This window comes from Ambystoma mexicanum, chromosome 6q (assembly GCF_040938575.1).
Source record: "Ambystoma mexicanum isolate Mex_15411 chromosome 6q, UKY_AmexF1_1, whole genome shotgun sequence".
Classification (NCBI taxonomy): domain Eukaryota; kingdom Metazoa; phylum Chordata; class Amphibia; order Caudata; family Ambystomatidae; genus Ambystoma; species Ambystoma mexicanum.
The window spans coordinates 992,596,015-992,614,894 of record NC_090937.1 but is presented as its reverse complement, the minus strand read 5'-3'; the positions used below and the strand labels follow the sequence as shown (position 1 = coordinate 992,614,894).

The following is an 18,880-nucleotide window of genomic DNA, read 5'->3' as shown; positions in this document are numbered from 1 at the left end:
AGAAGCTGTCCACACTGCCCGCTCACTGATGCTTGCCGATGATGCTTTGAGACCAGCAGCGCAAGTGGATTTTTCGCTGTTTTTTAGCATTTTACATGTAATGATGGGGTGCATGTGAACGATGGCCCCGGCCTCCTTCCTGACATCTCTCTAGCTGCCCACCGCGCTGCAGTGCCCTTGCCAGGCTCATGTGACCCAATGAAAGCCTCAGCAGGCACTGTACACTTGTTTTCCTGGGGCGCTGTATGGTTAGTGGGCTGTCCTTGGGATTGGGTTACTGTGATCAAGTGTCACGACCACCAGGAATGGTCAGGGTACGTCAAGGCACACATCATGAAGCTACCGTACACGCAGGATAGCGGAAGGGGGGCAACAGGCACTAGAGAGTGGGCTGGCTGCACGGAAGCTCAGCCTTGGGATTCTCCAGGTGTGTTGTATTTCAGCTCCCATCAGCCCTCGCCAGCATAGGCAATGAAGCGAGAGCAGGGGATTCGTGCATTGCATACCCCTGCCTTAGGCAAATGCTATGATATTATATGATATGGCATTTATAACGCGCCTATAGACGAGTGTTTCAAGGCGCGACGGGGCAAGGGAGTGGGAACAGAGGGAAGACAGAGACAGCGATCCTACTAGGCCAGGTGACATTGAGATTGCGCGTGGCCAGATGACATTAAGATAGTCTGGACGCCTGTGTCTTACCCGGGGGAAGTAGTCTGCATATTAAACACACTGATTAATAAGTAACATCATTTACAAGTGAAACTAATTGACAATAGGCTGGGTCGCCACATATATTTATCCAGCTGCACACGATCCTCATTAACTGCCATGCGCGCTTCCTCACTGTAGTTTACATGCCAACATTATCCATTCCATTAGGGAGACGATAGTCCAGTCCTGATTTAAACTTTGCATCCGGGCCTTGTAGTTCCGGCGATCCCATTATATAGCAGGGGCAGCATCAAGAACTACAAGCCCCAGAATACAAAATGAAAACCAGTGCCGGCTCACCATCTCCTAAATTGAATAGATGATGTTGGCATGTATGATTCTAGTGCTACTTTCAAAACTGACCATTTTCTCTGGCGTCACAAATAATTGTCAGGGCCCCAGCCCCGCCATTGATGTCGTGGACCCGCAGAGCAGCGCCAGGTGTTGTAAGGAGGACACACCTCACCTGCAGTGGCAATTGCTCAGGCCCCCCATGTGACAGCAAGCAGCGGGCACAGCGATCGTTTGGTGCGCGGTTGCTTCAGGCGAGCACCAGACGACAGAGGCTCGGCTGGTTTGATTGCAGACATGTTGAGATATTGTTCAAACCCCTGAAGCTAGGAGCGAGCCCCCGTAGCTGCGGTTGGATTCTTCCTCCTTGGCCCGCCACGCCCCTGGCGTCTGATTATGCATTGACATGTAATAAGCACGTGCCAGCGTGTAATTACAGCGCGGGAAGCGTGGCTGCCATTAGTGACCCGGCAGCTGGCAGGGCCATATGCGGCGAGTGTCGCAGTTAACCCTGGGTGTAATTGTAGGCATGTTGGACTAATCAGGGCGAATTAGGAGAAGGGGAGCGTCTGGTTTGACTGAATAGTTCTGCTGAAGCCAGCGGACGGTGCGGCAAAGCGAGCTTCCTTTGTTGCTATTCCAGTCAAATATGCAGAATCCATCGAGCGATGAGAAAGGAGAAGCGGCACCAAATCCTCCATCGGCCAAAAGAAGAGCTTCTAAGAAAGCTTTAGCAGGTTGTTGTCGGCTGCCCAGAGTGATAGGCAAGCATCTTTGGAACCATAAGGGCAGCGACATTTAAGGCAACGCACTTCTTGCATAACCGCATCTACCACTCGCCTGGACCACCCACCCCCCAGTGATCGAAGTGAGCGGGAACGGGTGGGAGCGGTGTTCCACTACATTTATTTTTTTCTGTTTACCATTCCTCTACTTTCTGCGACCATATTCACCATTCTGTATAGTGGATTTGTCCATTCATGTCCCTGTGCAAGTGTAAAGTTGTAATAGGAGCTTTAGTTACTAGTCGCTTAGACTATTGCAATGTCCTGGCTGCAATACCTTGTTGCACTGTGCTACAGCCTACCCTCTCACCTGCCAAGACCCCAGTTCCAATAGTTTTTTTGCAACACTTCTACCATTGCCCCGCCCCCCTCCCACTCCCTCACGCTGTAGGCCAGGAGATGAGTGGCGTATAAAACATACCATTTTTGTGCTTATGTCACTCTCCTCTCTTGGACCTTATCAAGCACTGCCCTCTGTCAGCATAGCAGTTGATGCAAGACTCCTATGGATCACACCACAGCATGTTAAATCCGTGATTTATGGTGACCACCCAGGGCAGTTTCTAGCCAACTTGGTGCCTAGGGTGAAACACTGGATTGCGGCCCCACCCGACTGGGACACGTCATTCCCAAACCACACCTCCTCAATATCAAGAAATCATTGCTATACAAATGCAACTGTTTTCAATACATTGCAATTCATGTACTTTACAGAAGACATCTCATGTGAAAACACAGCTGTTTCTGTCCAAGCATATCGTTCTTCTGTCACCTGCTCTTAGGGAAGGCCTTGCCTTAATGCAGTTTCAAACTGTCAGTATTGGCACACAGCGGCGGAACTAGCCTGCTGGGGTCTGAGGGCCCACTGGCCACCGGCCCTGTGTTGCAGGCATTCTGTTTGTACCACCAGACTTGTATTTCACAAGGGGCGATACCAGAGTGACCATATTAATAATTCTCTAACAGACTTTATCATTAAGATGGACAGTCTGGTGAACTCCGTTCGTACTCTTTCAAAATACCTCTATGAGTGTGCGAAATGGGACAAATAGCACCAGTGAGTGTTCCTGTCTGCTTTTCATTAAATCACAAGAGCATTTCAGGAATATAAAAGTGATCAGAGATCTCTATATTTGATAAACAAGTCTGTGATAAAAGGATTGTATGTGTGAATCTCCAAATACATAACAAACACATGGCTTGCTGCTCACATCACTGTTCACAACACACACTCTAACATTAAAATGTTTGTAACCATGAACCATACATACTCATTCAGACAGCTCATGTTTTTGGATATGAGTATAAAATGGCTGCAACATCAGCCACTCAAATGGGATGCATGGGTTCTTTTGCTTCTTGTTTCTGGAGAATTTTAGATGAGGCAGGGTTGGGTCTCATTGTGAGCATGCCCATCGCCAATACAGAAACATCTTTAGCAAATTTTAGATATAGACAAGAAAGTATACCGGACAAGAGACATCCAATAAACAATGCACAAGAAGGATGCACAGAAAGAATAGTACCTCTTACAAACTTTAGCCTGACCAGTAATGTGTGTTTTAAACGCTTTAAATGCATGGTAAAGGGTCCAGTGTTCTTCAGCCACTACTGCCTCACCATTACGCAGGCTTCATGGGTTCTACCTGCAAAATGAGCAGGCCCATGCTTCATCTAACAGAGCTGGCATTAGCATCTCCTATTAGTGCTGGCCTGCAGCTAGTGAAAATCATAGTGTAGTAGTGTAGAAAGGGTGTTTGGCCTCGAAGATGTACAACTTGAGGCAACTTCTTTGATTGCTTTATGTGTTGAAGTGTGGGCACAGTATGGCGTACCCGTCAGAGCCACATATACTGCATGTTTCAGTGTGCTATTTTATGGACATGGGACACAGCATACAAACACAGGCATTTGTGCTGTTTGCCTCGGACATGCCTATAGGGCAATGGGCCCATGGCTGAACCAAAAATGTAAAATGCTGGTGCGTGCCCTTTTGTTGGTCAAAGCGGCCACTTTTTGGCCTCTTTGGGCCAGTTTGATGAGTAACTTCACTATGTGGATAATAGTTTTGACCAGTGTTGCTGAATAAATATTCTTTAAAATGCACAATTTCTATCACATTTTATTTAAAAAAAAACGTCCCCTTTGGTACTACTCAAAAAGTGTCACCAAAGGAATTAATAGCCATTTGCAATTGTGGGCCACTTTTTCATTAGTGCCCGAGACAAATGTATGGCCCAGGCCCACCCTGAATTGTGCTGTTACATAGAGAAACACCACATAGACGGTCTCAGCAACTCAAGTAGTTAAGGAACTTTTAAAAGATGCATGGCCTATGTAACTAAAGGAGTGGCCTGTCAGATGCTATCAGGTTTTCGATCCTGCCATGAAAGTGACTAAAATCGATTTTAAAAAGTGCTGTTTAATATAAATAATCAGGAATCAAAACATTGACTAACATAAGCATATCCATACAGAGAAACAAAATCAAATCAAAATAGGTAAATACAAGTTCCAAACCCTCAGCTCGTTTGCAAGACAACCATAATTCCTGTATATTTCATTTCATGAAATCATTCTAATTATAAGACTTCAAAATAATAATATGTATAAAAACTCAAACACAGTATTTTCGATATAATATCTTCTTTTCAGAGTGACAAAAAAACAAATGAGCTGACTCCAAATGTCTGAAACTGTTGATTTGAGACTAATCATGGATGAGAGTGACATCTACTGGGGAAGAACAGTATTGTCAATGATCATCTTTTCATTGACTTTTATTTGATGCAGGGAAATACGATCTGGATGTTCGGTTGCCGCCCTCGCTTAATGGCAATTGCTGGGCCCCAGTCCAGTTGAAGCCCTGCTTTCCACGCTGTCTTTTGCCACTTGTAGCCACTACCTTTAATAGGAAAAACAAAAATACAAGTCTCATGATGGACAGCGAAAAGCCAGGACTGGCTCAAGGTGTCACACAGAACATGGGGCTGAATGGCAGTTACGAGACCCATGTGTGCAACCCCAACACAATCCCTTTCCTCACCCCTCCCATCTCAGGCAGCTGTAAGCATAATGCCACACTCAAGATAATAAAGCCCACGTGTTCATTTCGCTCCCCTTGGACAATCCTCTTGTTCCCCTGCCTGTCTTTCCCATTTGCCCTTTGTACTTGCCTGCCTGTAACTAGCGCCTAGATGCCCCTGGGTTGAGTGTGCTCCTACAAATCTCAAATAAATAAACATTAATACATGTAACATGCAATGAGGCAATGGGCGGATCTGTCCTCGAAAGAAAATAGCATTAAAAAGGGAGCCAGATGTTGCATATGTAAGCACTTGAGGATGAGTTTGTCAAAACCGAATCCATTTTACAAAAGCAATACCAAAGTTGCTTGGGTTCTCCTCCTAAAAATGCTACAAAGATCAGACCCAAATTAGGAGTCAGTGTCAGCGCCTAATAACACAAATCAAGCTTGATGAGATGGGATGGTGCCCTCTGCTGGGTGTAGCCGTTGCCCACATTGTCGAATGTGTTGGGCCAATCCTGTTAATAAGGGCCTGCTCAGCTACTGCTGGGCTTCATTCATTCCATGATGTATTGTTGAGTGCAGGGCGACGTCATCAGGCGGATGGCAACACCTCCACGGCTATTTCAGGCTGCACTTGAGGCGTATCTCACTCTCGCTGGATTACCATAGTTGATGCATTCCACCCTGAAAGGCCAAACAAGAAACCAGCAAAGCAAATAGAGCAGTGGAAATGGCAGCATTCTTAATTAATGAAAAGAGGGCGTGGCCCGAGCGGGAGTACTCGTTCAGCAGGTTGGCGGATGCCTTCGTGTAGTAGGGTAACCACGGAGCCAATCTCAGATTTGGCCAAGACTCCAGCTCAGGATCGGTGCAATACTCAGGCAGCTACTGTCGTGTCTGTGCTGCTTGGTCAGTACTCACACGGGAGAGTACGGGCGCTCTCTGCATTGCCACACGCGGGACATCTCTACAAGATGCAGGTACTGTCACACAGCGAGTACCGAGATTTCCGCGCCCAACCCCACATAACAAAAACGAATACACCGCCCCATGACGATACTTGCTTAGCGAAAACCAACGGTGGCAACAGGAATTTAAGAGGCGTTGCAAAGAGGGCTGAACACGGGAAAAAGGGGGGGACATTAAAATGAAAGAGGAGCGGGTTACACAATGGAAAAAAAGGGGAGGGAAAGTGAGGGGGCGAGCGAGGCACCCCCCAGTTAATGAATACAATTTGCAAAAAAGACGTTCAACCGAAAATGAGCAATTTATACAGATTACTTGTGAAGACAGCATACAGCAACGCTGATCTTCTGGGCTGTTTTCAGGAGGCACCCCGCTATTCTGGAAGGATTGGGTGATTGGTCCGTTGCTTGCGTGATGTATGCACTGGGTGAGTGATTGCTTGATTACATGATTAGTTGATTGATTGGCAATAATAATACTATAGGGCAAAGCGCAGTAGTACCGTCTGCAAGTGAGTCGCGTGTGACTGTGCTAGATCATGCCCAGTGAATGAGGCCGGGCTTTCTTCCCTCCTGTCCCCAGGAACCTCTTTTCAATCAGAATCACACTTAACAAAAGTTCTGTGATGTTAACCTGTACTCATCAGCGCTGCTTACAAACCTTCCAGCGGCATCGTCTGCCCTGTGCTGGCTGAACTGGCCATTCAACTCTAACCTGTGCATGAAGTTCAGGAGGGATAGACTGTGTGGAGGTGATTGGGAAGGGAGCCCAGGACTCAGTGACCTTCATGGGGGACCGCAAGACCAGTTTAGGGAATGGATTTGGGGTCTCGCACAATTGGGCTTCTCACCCTGTTACTTCTTGCACTTCTTTCCATCCAGACAGTTGACCGGCCCAAGGACTGGTACAAGACGATGTTCAAGCAAATCCACATGGTCCACAAGGCTGGTAAGTGTTCCACTGCTTCTCTGTGCTGCTGTTTGAGTTACCTTAATCCCACCTCCTTTCTGTACTCTAAATATCATCCTGGAATGCACACGCCTTGCTCTGCACATCTAACTAAAGCGGGACTGTGCTGGCTTTCAACAGCACCCCATTCCTAGAAAGGACCACAAGATCCGTTTTAAACGAACGCGAGAACAAGAGTCACAATAACTCTGCCCCTCTTCCCTGCGAACAGAATGAGAAAGGAATCCCACAAGAGGGACGATGGTTTCGTCTTAGCAGTCAAGGCATAGGTCTCTTTGACCGAATCTCATTGAATTTGTGTCTATAAAAGGGAAAAAATCTGAAGGGAGCCAAATTGCGAGCTTTTTTTGTAATGAGCATAATGGGAATTGAAAATGGATCACGTGGCAGAAACAGTGGCAGCTGGTCCATTTTTGAAGTGGAGGGTTGTAAATGCATATGTCTGTTATGTGGGAGTGGCAGAGTGTAGCGAGGAAGCCCAAACCAAACAAGGGGGGTTCTGCCCCGAGAACATCTTTAAAATAATGGGTTCAAATAGTGTTTTCTATGCACTTTCTGTAACAAGTCACACTTTTTGCAATACATTTTGTATGGTAGCACATGAACAAACCAAATGAAGGCATGTCACCAACAGTGCACAGAGCCTTTTTCCAACACCTTTTTCATTATGCCTTTGCACACAACATATGTCAGTATTGAAAACATGTACATACATGTCCATGCATGCTGCCCCAATATATGCCAGTACTGCCATAAAAGGACTCCCAGCCAGTAGAAAAATGCCATGCCACAGAAATAAAGTATATCCAGGCTGTCTGTACCAAATTATGCCAGTATACCAAGTAATCACATTTATGTTTTCTTTTATCCTAGATGCAAAGTACAAAAATGTCCTGGCACACAAATATTATATGGCTAGACTGGAGTCACCAATGTCAGCCAGTCTAGCCACATAATTACACTCATTATGTTTGCTTTACCATTCATGTTAGGTACAGTTTAACAAATGCCATGCTACACTAAGAAAGTAAATGCATGCTGATACCATAGACACATTTAGACATGTAATAGTACTTATCATGTTTGCTTTACACTTGATGCCAAGTAAAGAATGCTGTACCACAAAAAATAAAGCATATGGAAACTGGCACCACTAATCTAGAACAGTCTAGCCAAGTAATAACACTTATAATTTTTGGTTTACAGTTTGGTTTACAGTAACTGTACATCAGGTTGTACACATAATGCTGTGCATCAAGAGTAAAGCGAGCATAAGTGTTATTAACTGGCTAGACTGCCCAATGTTGAATGTAGGACAGTCTAGCCAGGTAATAACAGTGATCATGTTGGCTTTACCCTAAAGCAAACATAAGTGCTATGTGTACAACCAAATCCTCATTATGACATCTAATATCAGAAAGGGGCTCTGCGCTTGATAAGTGACAAGACTGGAAGTCTCATGGGAAATACCTTAAGAGGCAAATTATGGTGATGGTGGCAACACATTTGCAGATAATGAACGGGTTGGTTTTTCATGCCCATCCCTTTCTCTTTGGCTACTAACACGCACATAGAGGCTATAAGACTTTCAAATCGTCTAGCATCAGCCTGCATCAAACTACCAGCCACATTCTACAGAAAGAATTGAAATAACACGGTTAGGCTTCTGTCTTTAGACATTGCTTCAAAAGGTAGTCCATTGGGTGGGGTGCTTGGTGTACAGTTTCATGTTACCCTAAAGGTGGAATCCCACAACCATGCCATGGGTGGACTCCCCCACCCCTGATAGCATCATTAGGAAAGTTGACATGGCTTTGAAGAGGGATCCCGGTGCTTCTAATTTTTCAGTCAGTACTGAAATATTTTCTGTCACTCCTGGCAGCATTGGAGAAGTGTGGAGTAGGGAGGATAATGTAATCCACCAATTATAGAGCAGCAAATGATGTTGGCTTCAGGCATTTTATCAGATCTCATCAGGGCTATGGTGGACCAAACCATTTCAGTTCTTTCGACTAAGCATCATTTCTGGCTCCATTCTTGGAAAGAGGAGGCCTCTTCAAAAGCCAGATTTTTGTGACTTTGATTATTGGGTCTAGGATTTTCAGCCAAAAGCTGGTGCAACTCTTTAAGGTTGCAGCTGACGTGCCAGATTTGTCTGTATCTCTTTAACCCAAGACACAAACAGATGAAAGGGACTTTATCGATTTCCAACTCCTTGGGGTTCCTTACAATCTGCTGACGGTTCCAGTCGTGTTAAGGGCCATCTACCTAACCTTCAAAACTACCAGCAATCCTGACTGCTGTTTTGAGAACATGGTAATTAAATTTCTGCAGAGATTTCCTGTAGGAAATCACCAGCACTAAATCCAGCATGTGTGGGACATGGCCACCACCACTACCTGTGTGCTGGTTGTCGTACTCTATGGAGGTCAGGACAGGATCCCTGCAAGCATGTGACTCCACCTTGGCATTCAGGATCTCCCGCTGCAGAACGCCATCGTTCATGTTCCTCTTGCAGAAAGAAACCGCAGGATTTTCTACATCCTCTCCCTGGTCCCAAAAGCTTTCATGCGCTTTTGCGCCAAATGAAAATAACACATTTATGTGAACTGTTCTTTTTAGGATAGCGATATTATAATCCAAAATTTCTATGATTTCCATCAGAGAAATTCTAGCATTTATCAATCTGAAGGAAACACTTTTCCATCGTTCCATCACACCCTCGATTTTAGTATTTTCTGAGATGGCAGAGAAGGAGGTTCTGTTCCCAATTTAAAGTTTTGTGATTTGGCCTCAGGTCTGTGTCTTAAGTGTTCTCAAAGGTACTTCGCCATTAGCAGTTCTTCTTTATGCTCAGGGCTTAACTTTGGAATCATTGGATGATCGGCTTATCGGCTTATCTGGGCCAGTTCTGTACCCTGGACAAACCTATACAGCTCTGCTATAAATACAGTTACCTGGCCAGGGTTGTGTGGCTACTGAATCTCAGCAAGTTATCCCTGCTCCCATTTCAGTGCCTGGACTGTAAAGGGGCCCTTCAACACGAAAAGGGGCAGAATTGATGCTACTTCTCTGGCGGTGAAACTACTGGAGCCTGCCTTAGATTTATTTAGTCTAAGAGGATGGTGCCTGAATCCCTAGAGTTGCAAGTCCAGGGTGGCATGGTGGCGCTTTTATTTGTGGCCCCATGGCTGATATGACGGGGTGTTGGTTTGTAGACCTCTGATCTCGATTTCACCTTAAGCCCCTGGTGAGTCATCTCTTGGATCTCTGGAATCCATACTCCCTGCATTACAATTGTCTGATTGTTGTTCCTCTCTCCCCCGCGTGCAAGACCAAGTGCAGTGGTGGCTTGGCTAGTCCCAGCGGTGGTCACAAAAATGCATAGTTTAGGTAATGGAGCACAATGTTGGGGACAAGCTCTCGTCCAGGGGTCTGGCTACCAGCATTTTGGTGATCTCCAAACAGGAGGGAATTCCCAGCATTGTTCAGGGCCTTTAACGCTTTTCCTTCAGTGCTGCAGGAGCATGCAGATATGACCAGCACAGACAATCCAGCAATGAAATTGCAAGCCCACAGACAAGGAGACATGAAGTCTCACTCTCTAAATTCTGTTGCTCACAAGGAAACGTACAATCTAGGGATGGAGAATATGCATGAGTGTAGATGTCCTCAACAGAGTATTATTACTGCCTTCATCATTGGACGTTTCATTGCCTTCATGGATCTTTGCTGAGATGTACATGCAGATCCTCCTTCCCACGGTTTACTTGTTTGCCTCCACTCTTTCCCAGGGTATGGCACGACAGTCCCTGGGGAAAGGATCCCTGTCAACACTCTAGCTGAAATGCCTTTGATTGGTTTTTCCTCTTTGTCCCCTGATGAAGAAGGTTTGTTTACATATCAGGAGGGAGGAGTTGTCTGTAATCCTGGTTGCCTCGCTGTGGCTACAGAAGTCCTGGATCCCAATGAGTCTCCAGATGGCTTCGGGCCTAGGTGGGACTCTCGGATGTTTTTATTCCCCACCTAATTTTCCAGACATCCTCCGCCTGTCTCCGGGCAGGTTGAGGTTGGTGGCTTGAAGATTGAAGGACAGCGCTTGATGGGGTTTGGTATGTCCATTTCACTGGCAGAGGCAGTCAAACACTCTCGGCGACTATGTAGCCTGAAATCCTAGGAGGTCCCCTGTCCTAGCTAGACTTCTTAGTATAGGAATTAGAATTGCTTCCGTTAAAGATTCTGGACTTTCTTAACTTGGGCTTTGTGAAGAACCTTGGAGTATTTTCCCAGTGTGCCCAGTTGGCAGCTATTAGAGACTTCAGGGAGCCTTGTTGATAAGGTTTCAGGTGGCTAGGCCTAAGATTTGTTCCCCATTTCCTACATGGGATTTACGTCTTATGGTGTTACCATGTCAACCGAGTCCCCCATTGAAGCCATTAGACACAGCCTCCTTGAAGATGCTCTCATTCAAAAGGTGTTTACATGCAATTACTTCTGCCCATAGATTCTGTGAATGGGGTGCTTAACTTTGTACTTCTCTGTACATTGGAATGTTTCTTGAGGGTTTGTTAACGCTCTGTGCTTTTGATTTTTTACTTAAAGTTCTGTTTGATGTTCATGTTATTTAGGATATAGTAAGACCCATGAACATGGGTCTGTAGGATCCAGGTTCTGTAGGTTGTAGCCATTCTTTGATGTGGGAAGGGCTGTGGGAATATTTTTGTCTCAGTTACTGACTTTCTTCTTGTTTCCTTTGGCTGTGGCCACAAGGGGAATACGTTATTCACTCCTACATTTAGTAGACAATGAATGATGATATTGCTCGGGTCCCAGGACTGGAGGGCACACATGCTCTGTCTGTCAGAAGGGTGGCAGATTGACTAGCTGCCGCTATGTGCGTGGCACTTATGCATTCTTGGCGGGCTGCCTCTTGGGCCTGTCCTAGTTCCTTTTTTGCCCCATGATAAGGTGACCCTGGTTTGTCAGACAACTTCCTTCAAGTCTGTTACTTTTGATCCACTTTGCAGTAACGTGTGATTTGATTGGGATTAAACTCTGCATTGCTTTTTATGTCCTCCTATGTATGGACTGGGTCGAGCATGAGGCAATGCCCAGATTACTTACCCGCAAACTCCATAACTCCCACTCTTACTCTTCCTCGTCCTGGTCCTGTGTGTAGATGATACTACTGTCTATGTAAGAACTACTTGCTTTAGAATAATTAATTGGGTGAGTGAAAGGATGTGTCCCCTTCTGAGGGAAAGAGGGGAAACTGTTGTTTTTTGTTTTGAGGCTGCAGGGTGCATATCTTGGGAGTGGACAACCGCCATAAGTAACGACTGGAAGAAGGAAGCTTAGAAATTGGAGCCAAGGGGATTAGCGGTTAGTAATCTGGGCCTATCCATGCCCACTGCAAAAGCTCATTGACTCGTGTCAAAACTGAAGTCTCTCTCTTGCCAAAGTAACGTATCCACAAAGGATACCTTCTTATAGTCTTAAGGGCGGCCACTGTTTTTCATTAGGTTAATCCTTGCACACTATTGCATCCCATTGTCCTTTGCCTGTGACAGATCCCAGTCTCTCTAACTGCAAATGCTGTCATTTAACTTGTGGTTACCTTTTTTTAAATTTTTTTACAGATGATGACACGGATCCCTCCAATACCACCTATGCATATAACACCGGTAGGAGACATATGTATTTTTGTCATATATTTTTCAGGTAACTAAGCTTTGATGCAATTGCTGCAAGTGTACTAATATTGGAGTGTGGACAACACACTGTGCATTGCATAATTTATAATAAAAAAGCAATGTTTTTTTTAATTTTTTAAATTTACTCTTTTGCCTGTGATCAGCAATCATGACATTAAATCTGTGGTTAGTTCTACTTGCAAGAGAGCAGCACTTTAGGGAGGCTGGATGAAGTAGGAAAGTGGCTTCTTGTGATACTCATGTAATGATTTGAATGAAAAGAGAGTTCTGGCTACAATGTTGCAAGAAGGTCCCGATAGCTGTAGTGTTCAGGAGTTCCATTGAGTTCATCGCTCACTGGTGTGAGCTATGTCGAAACTTGAGGTCACAGGTGCGAATTGTGCCAGACCTGCCTAGTCCCTTCAGTCTTCTGAGGCCAGCCAATACGTTTGCTCTGAGACCAAACTATCCCTATATCCTCCATTGCTTTGCACTAGAAGGATAGGCCTATTGGTCAATGTATATTTGCGGCATATGTCTAATATTTGCGTGATTAGTTACACACAATACTGCATTTTTTTTAAATCCTGCTTGCTCCCCCTAGATCTGGCACCAACCTCTTCAATGATCCAATGCCTTTGGACATGCTGCACAACATTTACAAATGTAGATTGTCATGTGTGTACACAACACCAACAACAGTTTTCCATTCCCCATTATAGAAATTTAAAGCTCAAAAGCGAAGTCTGTTTGTATTCAGTTTGGGGTTCTTTTAAGAAGTGTTGTGCTCTTTGCTTATTTGGAAGAATAGCCTGGAATATTTTGTCCTTAAAACACTGTATTGCGTCTTCTTCAGGAGGAACTGGAAATGTAACTCAGGAGATTTTGCAGAACCTGCGTAAACAGGAACTGCAAAAGCCTTTGTGAGATAAATATCAATGTAAAATAAACCAACCAACAGGAAACACTGGAACCCTCTGTGAGGCAAGCAAATAACGGCGGATTCTGAACAATGAGCGCACATGACAAAAGCACAGAGGATGCCCTTTCTACATTTCCATATGCACCCCCCCCCCCACATGCACTTGCACGTTCTCAATGTCACTGGGCCTAGTAAGATCGTTGTTTTTGTTCTCCCCTGTTCCCCTTTCCTTGCCGCGCTCTGAAACACTTGTGTATGAGTGCGATAGAAATAAAATATCAATTTGTGCTCATTGCTGAAATGTACAGGTCACCTAATTTTCAAAAGTGGCCAACACATTTCAGGAAGGGCTGGACAGTAGTGCAAAGATGCGCTGTGCAGATTCTTTGCATGCACGCCTCCGACATGAATGTGTGCCTGACTTCCAGCAATGACTTAGTTGTTGGCAGCGTGTTTCTCTGTGACAGGCCCTTCAACGGCATGTCCCAGTGAGACATCAAGAAAAAAACCTTTCCCGGGGTAGAAATGACCTTGCCATGGTGTGTTCATCCCCAGGGCTGTACCCATCAGGCGCAGGGGAACGACTCTCATTTCTGTCCATTTAAAAGTTCATCCCATCTGTGAAAGCAGGATGTGCGAGGTCGAACCCATGGCCTTATCATGCAGATGTAAATTAAGACCATGCATGAGGAGAAAAAGATGGGGACTTATTGGTACATGCGAACCTGCAACCTGCCCCCCCTCAGCCCGCCGCATCACCCCTCTTTCCTCCTCTCCCCCCAACCTTCTATTCCCCATCACTCTGAAATGGTCACACATGTGGTCCATTCTAATACCCCAGTAAATACATACATTAACAATGCCCGAGGTGAAGGGTGACTATATAGCAACAGGACATGGCCAGATCTTCTGCCCTGTTCACAGCATGTCATCAGTGGAGCAGTCCCTGAAATAAAGGACCCAGCAAGGTCGGCTGGGGCATAAAATGGTCTCGTTCACCATTGAAAAACGTCATGTGCCCGTTTTCCTTAAAGGAGGCAACGCTACTCTAAGGCCACCATATTATTCTAGGTGAGCTTTGCGTATTTGTGTAAGGAGTCAATGCTCTGTCTTTCTGTGATCTTCCTGTGTTGCATTCACCCAATCAGTATTGGATTTGGCGCACCTACTTTGCCGTGACAGTGTTACAACACGCCACACTAACGGGTTGAAACACCACACACAGAACCCAGTCCGTGGTACCGTATGTAGCCTACTCCATACGGGATGCCAGGCTATTGGTCCCAGCACCTTCTTTCCATCTTCTGCCACGTGGGGATCTTCTTCTTTCGTCAGCGAAGTACAAAAGCATTCATTGGAAATTGAGTTACACTCACACAACTCATTATTTCACAGTTCTACAGTGTACCTGGTACCAGGGACATGAGCGAGGTGGATACTTTGGAGGTTGTGATATCTTTCTCAGAACTATGTGTACCCCGCTCCCTTCCCAGACACTTTGGCGCCTCCACATTTTTTTCCCACCCAGGGCATACATTTGTTACCTTTTCCCCTGGCACCTGCAGCACAAATCACATGAACTGATGGTGGTGGCAGCCAGTCCCTGTTCTCTGATCTTCCTAATCGATTGGTCACTTTACAGTTTTATGGCCAAGGGTCTTAGGCTGGTCAGTGTACCCGAATGTTTATGTCTGAAACTGGGGGTCTCAGGTCGCTATAACATAAGGATCTGGACTGGCGAGGGCCTAAAGCCCTCACCCCTCATCTTGTGGGATTGCTCTTTGAAGATGTGTTTGGTCCTCTCTTGGCCTTGCTGGGTACATTCCATGCACACCCTTCTAACCCTCTGGACGAACTGCAAGCATACTAGCATAGTCATGGCACTAAGCCTCAATTTCAAAATGGAGTCTACCCTCTAAAATAGGGTTTCGCTACACATGTAGTTCTAAGGTTACAATTCGATATGTTTCCATTACAATCTAACTTCTATAAGTGAGTCCCCCTGCCACCTTCGATTTAACTCTCCTGAAATGCTTCCTTCTACAACTGCCTTGTCCTAAATCGCCGTAGGGCCTGGGACTTTCACCCTGCCTCCCAACCGCTACCAGTTTTGCTTTATTACTGCACTGGTGACACACTTCAGCATGGTAGAAAGTGATGAGTTGTCTGTAGCCTATATGGCTGTCGCCTAGGGCTCAAATGCATACTTTTTTTGCACCTTCCAGTGTTTGTGTTCAAAGCGAATGCAACGAAGGTCAAAGTGTCCAGGATCTGCAGACATTATGCAAAAATGGGGAGGCCAAATGAGGCCTTGATTATTTCAAGACTTTTGCCTGACTGTGGGAATTATTTTTTATTGGTGCTCTCGGCGTGGCAGATTGCATTGCACGCTCTGCCATTTCAAACTTGGGTGTCAGCGAGAGCAATTTCTGCCTCTATTTCGGTAGACTGGGTTTGTTTATTCATTTATTGCTAAAATAACACTATGTCACGCACGTCATATTCAGGCCATTTTAGTGTAGAGACCTTATGCAACCTTTCTCTACCCATTTTCTCTTATGTAAAAGGCAGTCTTTTATAAACGAGAATGGGCCGAAAAGAGTTTTTGAATTATGTCTCGGCAATGTCAGCACTATGATTTCGAGGAGTTCTGGATACAGTTGTACATTTCTTACAGTCAATAGCACCTACTTGCAGATAAGGGCATGCAGGCCATTGCTAAAAGGAGGCATATGCTATCTATGTGACTTGTTTGTCACAGCTGTCCAGTCTCCACAGCACAAGCATACACACACACACGTGCATGCAGAGCACACACACATACGTACACACTGCCAGGTCCCTGTGGGCACAAATACGTACACCGACAGCTCATATAACTGCATCATTCATGCACATACACACACACACGCGCACACGCACAAAGACACACACACACACATACAAATATGCACACGCACCCTTCATTGAATATATGCAGTGTTTATGTTGCTCCGCACACTGCTTCACTGTATAGAACGACACCTTCAGGACACAACCACACCATTTCTGTAAGTCCTCTGCAACATCAAAACTACTTAAAAATAGAAACAATGCATTTCTCAGATAGATGATGGATTTTTAAATACGGTAATTTTCAATCAAAAAGAAATTGTCCGCATTGCACATGAAACCACAGATATCAAAGCCACTCGAACATTTGAACCTTATCCCTCAAACAGCATCTGTGAAGACTAACGCTGCGTGCCTTAGGCCAAGCTGTCTGTTTGCGGCACTGGAGCTGGTGGCACTTTAAGAGCTTCTTGTAGCATAGGTGCTGCAAATGATATAAATATACCCTGGGAACTCACCTCCAGCAGAGTAGTGGAGTGGCCGGAGCAAAGGAGGATGGGGTTAGAGGTGGAGCTATGGCAGGAAAAAGATACATTTGTAAAAAGTGTTCAAAAAATGCTGGGCTACAATAACCCTCACTATAGCGACGATGTAAAATGTGCACAAATCAACATAATAAAACAACCTGAAACTAGTTAAATTGGTATGGTGACATGCTGAGCGAACCAAGAGTATGATTTTAGCTGTATTGTCCCCAACCTACAATTACCAGAATGCATGGCACTGTGAGCCTAAACAAATCACCTGTGGTTTTTGCAGATGTACTATCAAGACTGAAAGAAACACAGTGAAAGAAAATGCATATTGTACCTACTTGTAGTCATTGTTTCCTTCAGCATGCAGTTTTAGGTACCCCCAACATTTCTAATCATCCAGCTGTCACACCTCATACGGGCAGTCCCTTCATATGGGACAATAGCCACTCATCATTACCCACTCTTTGCTTTGTCTGCAGGTACACAATGTTGATCAATGTTTAATGTGCATACATTCAAAACGAAAAAAAAGACAAACCAAATCAGTGCTCTTCTGAGGTTGGAATGCCTATACATGTTAGGATCAGGTCATCACTACGAGTGAAGCCTTTGTATACTAGCACAGGCATGGGCTGTTTCCCAAGATCCAAAACAATGTTGCCAGATTCCAGATCCAGGTAAATCTAGGCCTTCAGCTGTGAGCTGTGTGTTCTTCCTTTATACTTGAATACTGCCTGCTTGCTTCTGAGAGAGATGAGTGCAGCAGGCAGACAGACACAGAGTATTAGACAAATAGAGAAAACAGGCTGAGCTGGAAAGATTGCAACAAGGCGACGCTCTCAGGCACAGATTTTCCTTATCCTCCTCTTGGCCCGTTACTCCTGGTCTGACGAACCCTGATTCCTGCTCTCTTGTAGAGGAGGTCCCAAATATAGCCTGCACTCCAGTCGCCCATTTTGAAATACCAGGAACATTCACACCGAAATATGTGACGTATGATGAGCAGATAAACCAGCAGAGAGTCGCAGTGGGGCTCTGCCCATTACCTATTAGAAGAATGACACCTATTGAAGTGCCAATAACCAGACAACCATGGGCAGTAAGGTACCCATTAAGAAAACCCTACATCAAATGAAACGAAATGAAGATTGTTTGAGTGCTGTACAGGAAGAAAAAAAAGTCCTTAATGGAAGACGAATGGTGACATCACGAGGGCCTGGATTAACCACCCATAGAAGATATGACCAAAAGATGACGTGAAGAGACGGAACACCATGAATAAAGATATTGTGAACCTATAAGAAGAAAGCGATGTTAGAATACAAAGGAGCTTAAACTGAAAGAAGGATGAAGATATTCAACCAGCTAACGCCTGTACATATGCTTGTAACCGCAAGAAAGCTAAAGAAAACAGTGTGGCTTGCTATGCTAAGTAGAAGAATAGAGAGGCAAGCACCATTGTACATAATCTACCTCAAAATGAAGCATGTTATACAAGTATGAGTCCACTTTGCATGAAAAGCAGAACTAACCCAGGTTATTATGGGCCAAATGCAAGAAGTCAAATATTTTAGTAATACGAGGAAAAAGTCTGAATCGAAACTCAGCAGAGACAGCTTGTGCCGGGGAAGCCAAGGTTATATCAATATAAGCTATGAACAGTAGCTACGTCTAATTGAAGCTAAGAACAGAATATCCTGCCACTGAAGGAATGAGATAAGAAGGAGTAGGCAGGTGGCAGGGTGAAACGAAAATTAAATGCACAAATTGAAAGAAATGAGGTAAATCCATGGTGTGCTAGCACGTGACCAGCCGAGCACAGTTGGCACTCACCCAGACAGAGATATCAAAACTTTTCCGAGACAAGAAGATGCAGTTTCGAGGCCGACCACAGTGAACTAATTGACACATGGCCCATAAAGTGATGATTGATTGAAGGAAGGCAGAGTGAATTGGGCGACACCCTGCGCCTGCTTGATGGTTCTGCATGCTAGTAAGCCAAGTGGAGATTTATGCAATGGGGTTGATGCCAACCCAATCACAATGGACCAAATAATCTAGGGTCCTATAGTTAGTAGAACCAATGAGATGTGTTACTTTTAGTGACATCTTCAGTAGTCATTTTTGAAGGAAGGGCTTAG

General features: G+C 45.0%; 1 protein-coding gene across 19 annotated transcripts in view; it reads left to right on the top strand.

The window, feature by feature from the left end:
• Nucleotides 1-18,880, top strand: part of SORBS2 (sorbin and SH3 domain containing 2) — a 923,152-nt gene that overhangs the window by 582,812 nt on the left and 321,460 nt on the right. For all 19 annotated transcript variants that reach the window (XM_069631529.1, XM_069631528.1, XM_069631527.1 and 16 more), the window contains 2 exons: nucleotides 6,669-6,735; nucleotides 12,396-12,440. In XM_069631529.1, the coding sequence (XP_069487630.1) occupies nucleotides 6,669-6,735; nucleotides 12,396-12,440 (112 nt within the window). The remainder of the gene's footprint in view (nucleotides 1-6,668; nucleotides 6,736-12,395; nucleotides 12,441-18,880) is intronic.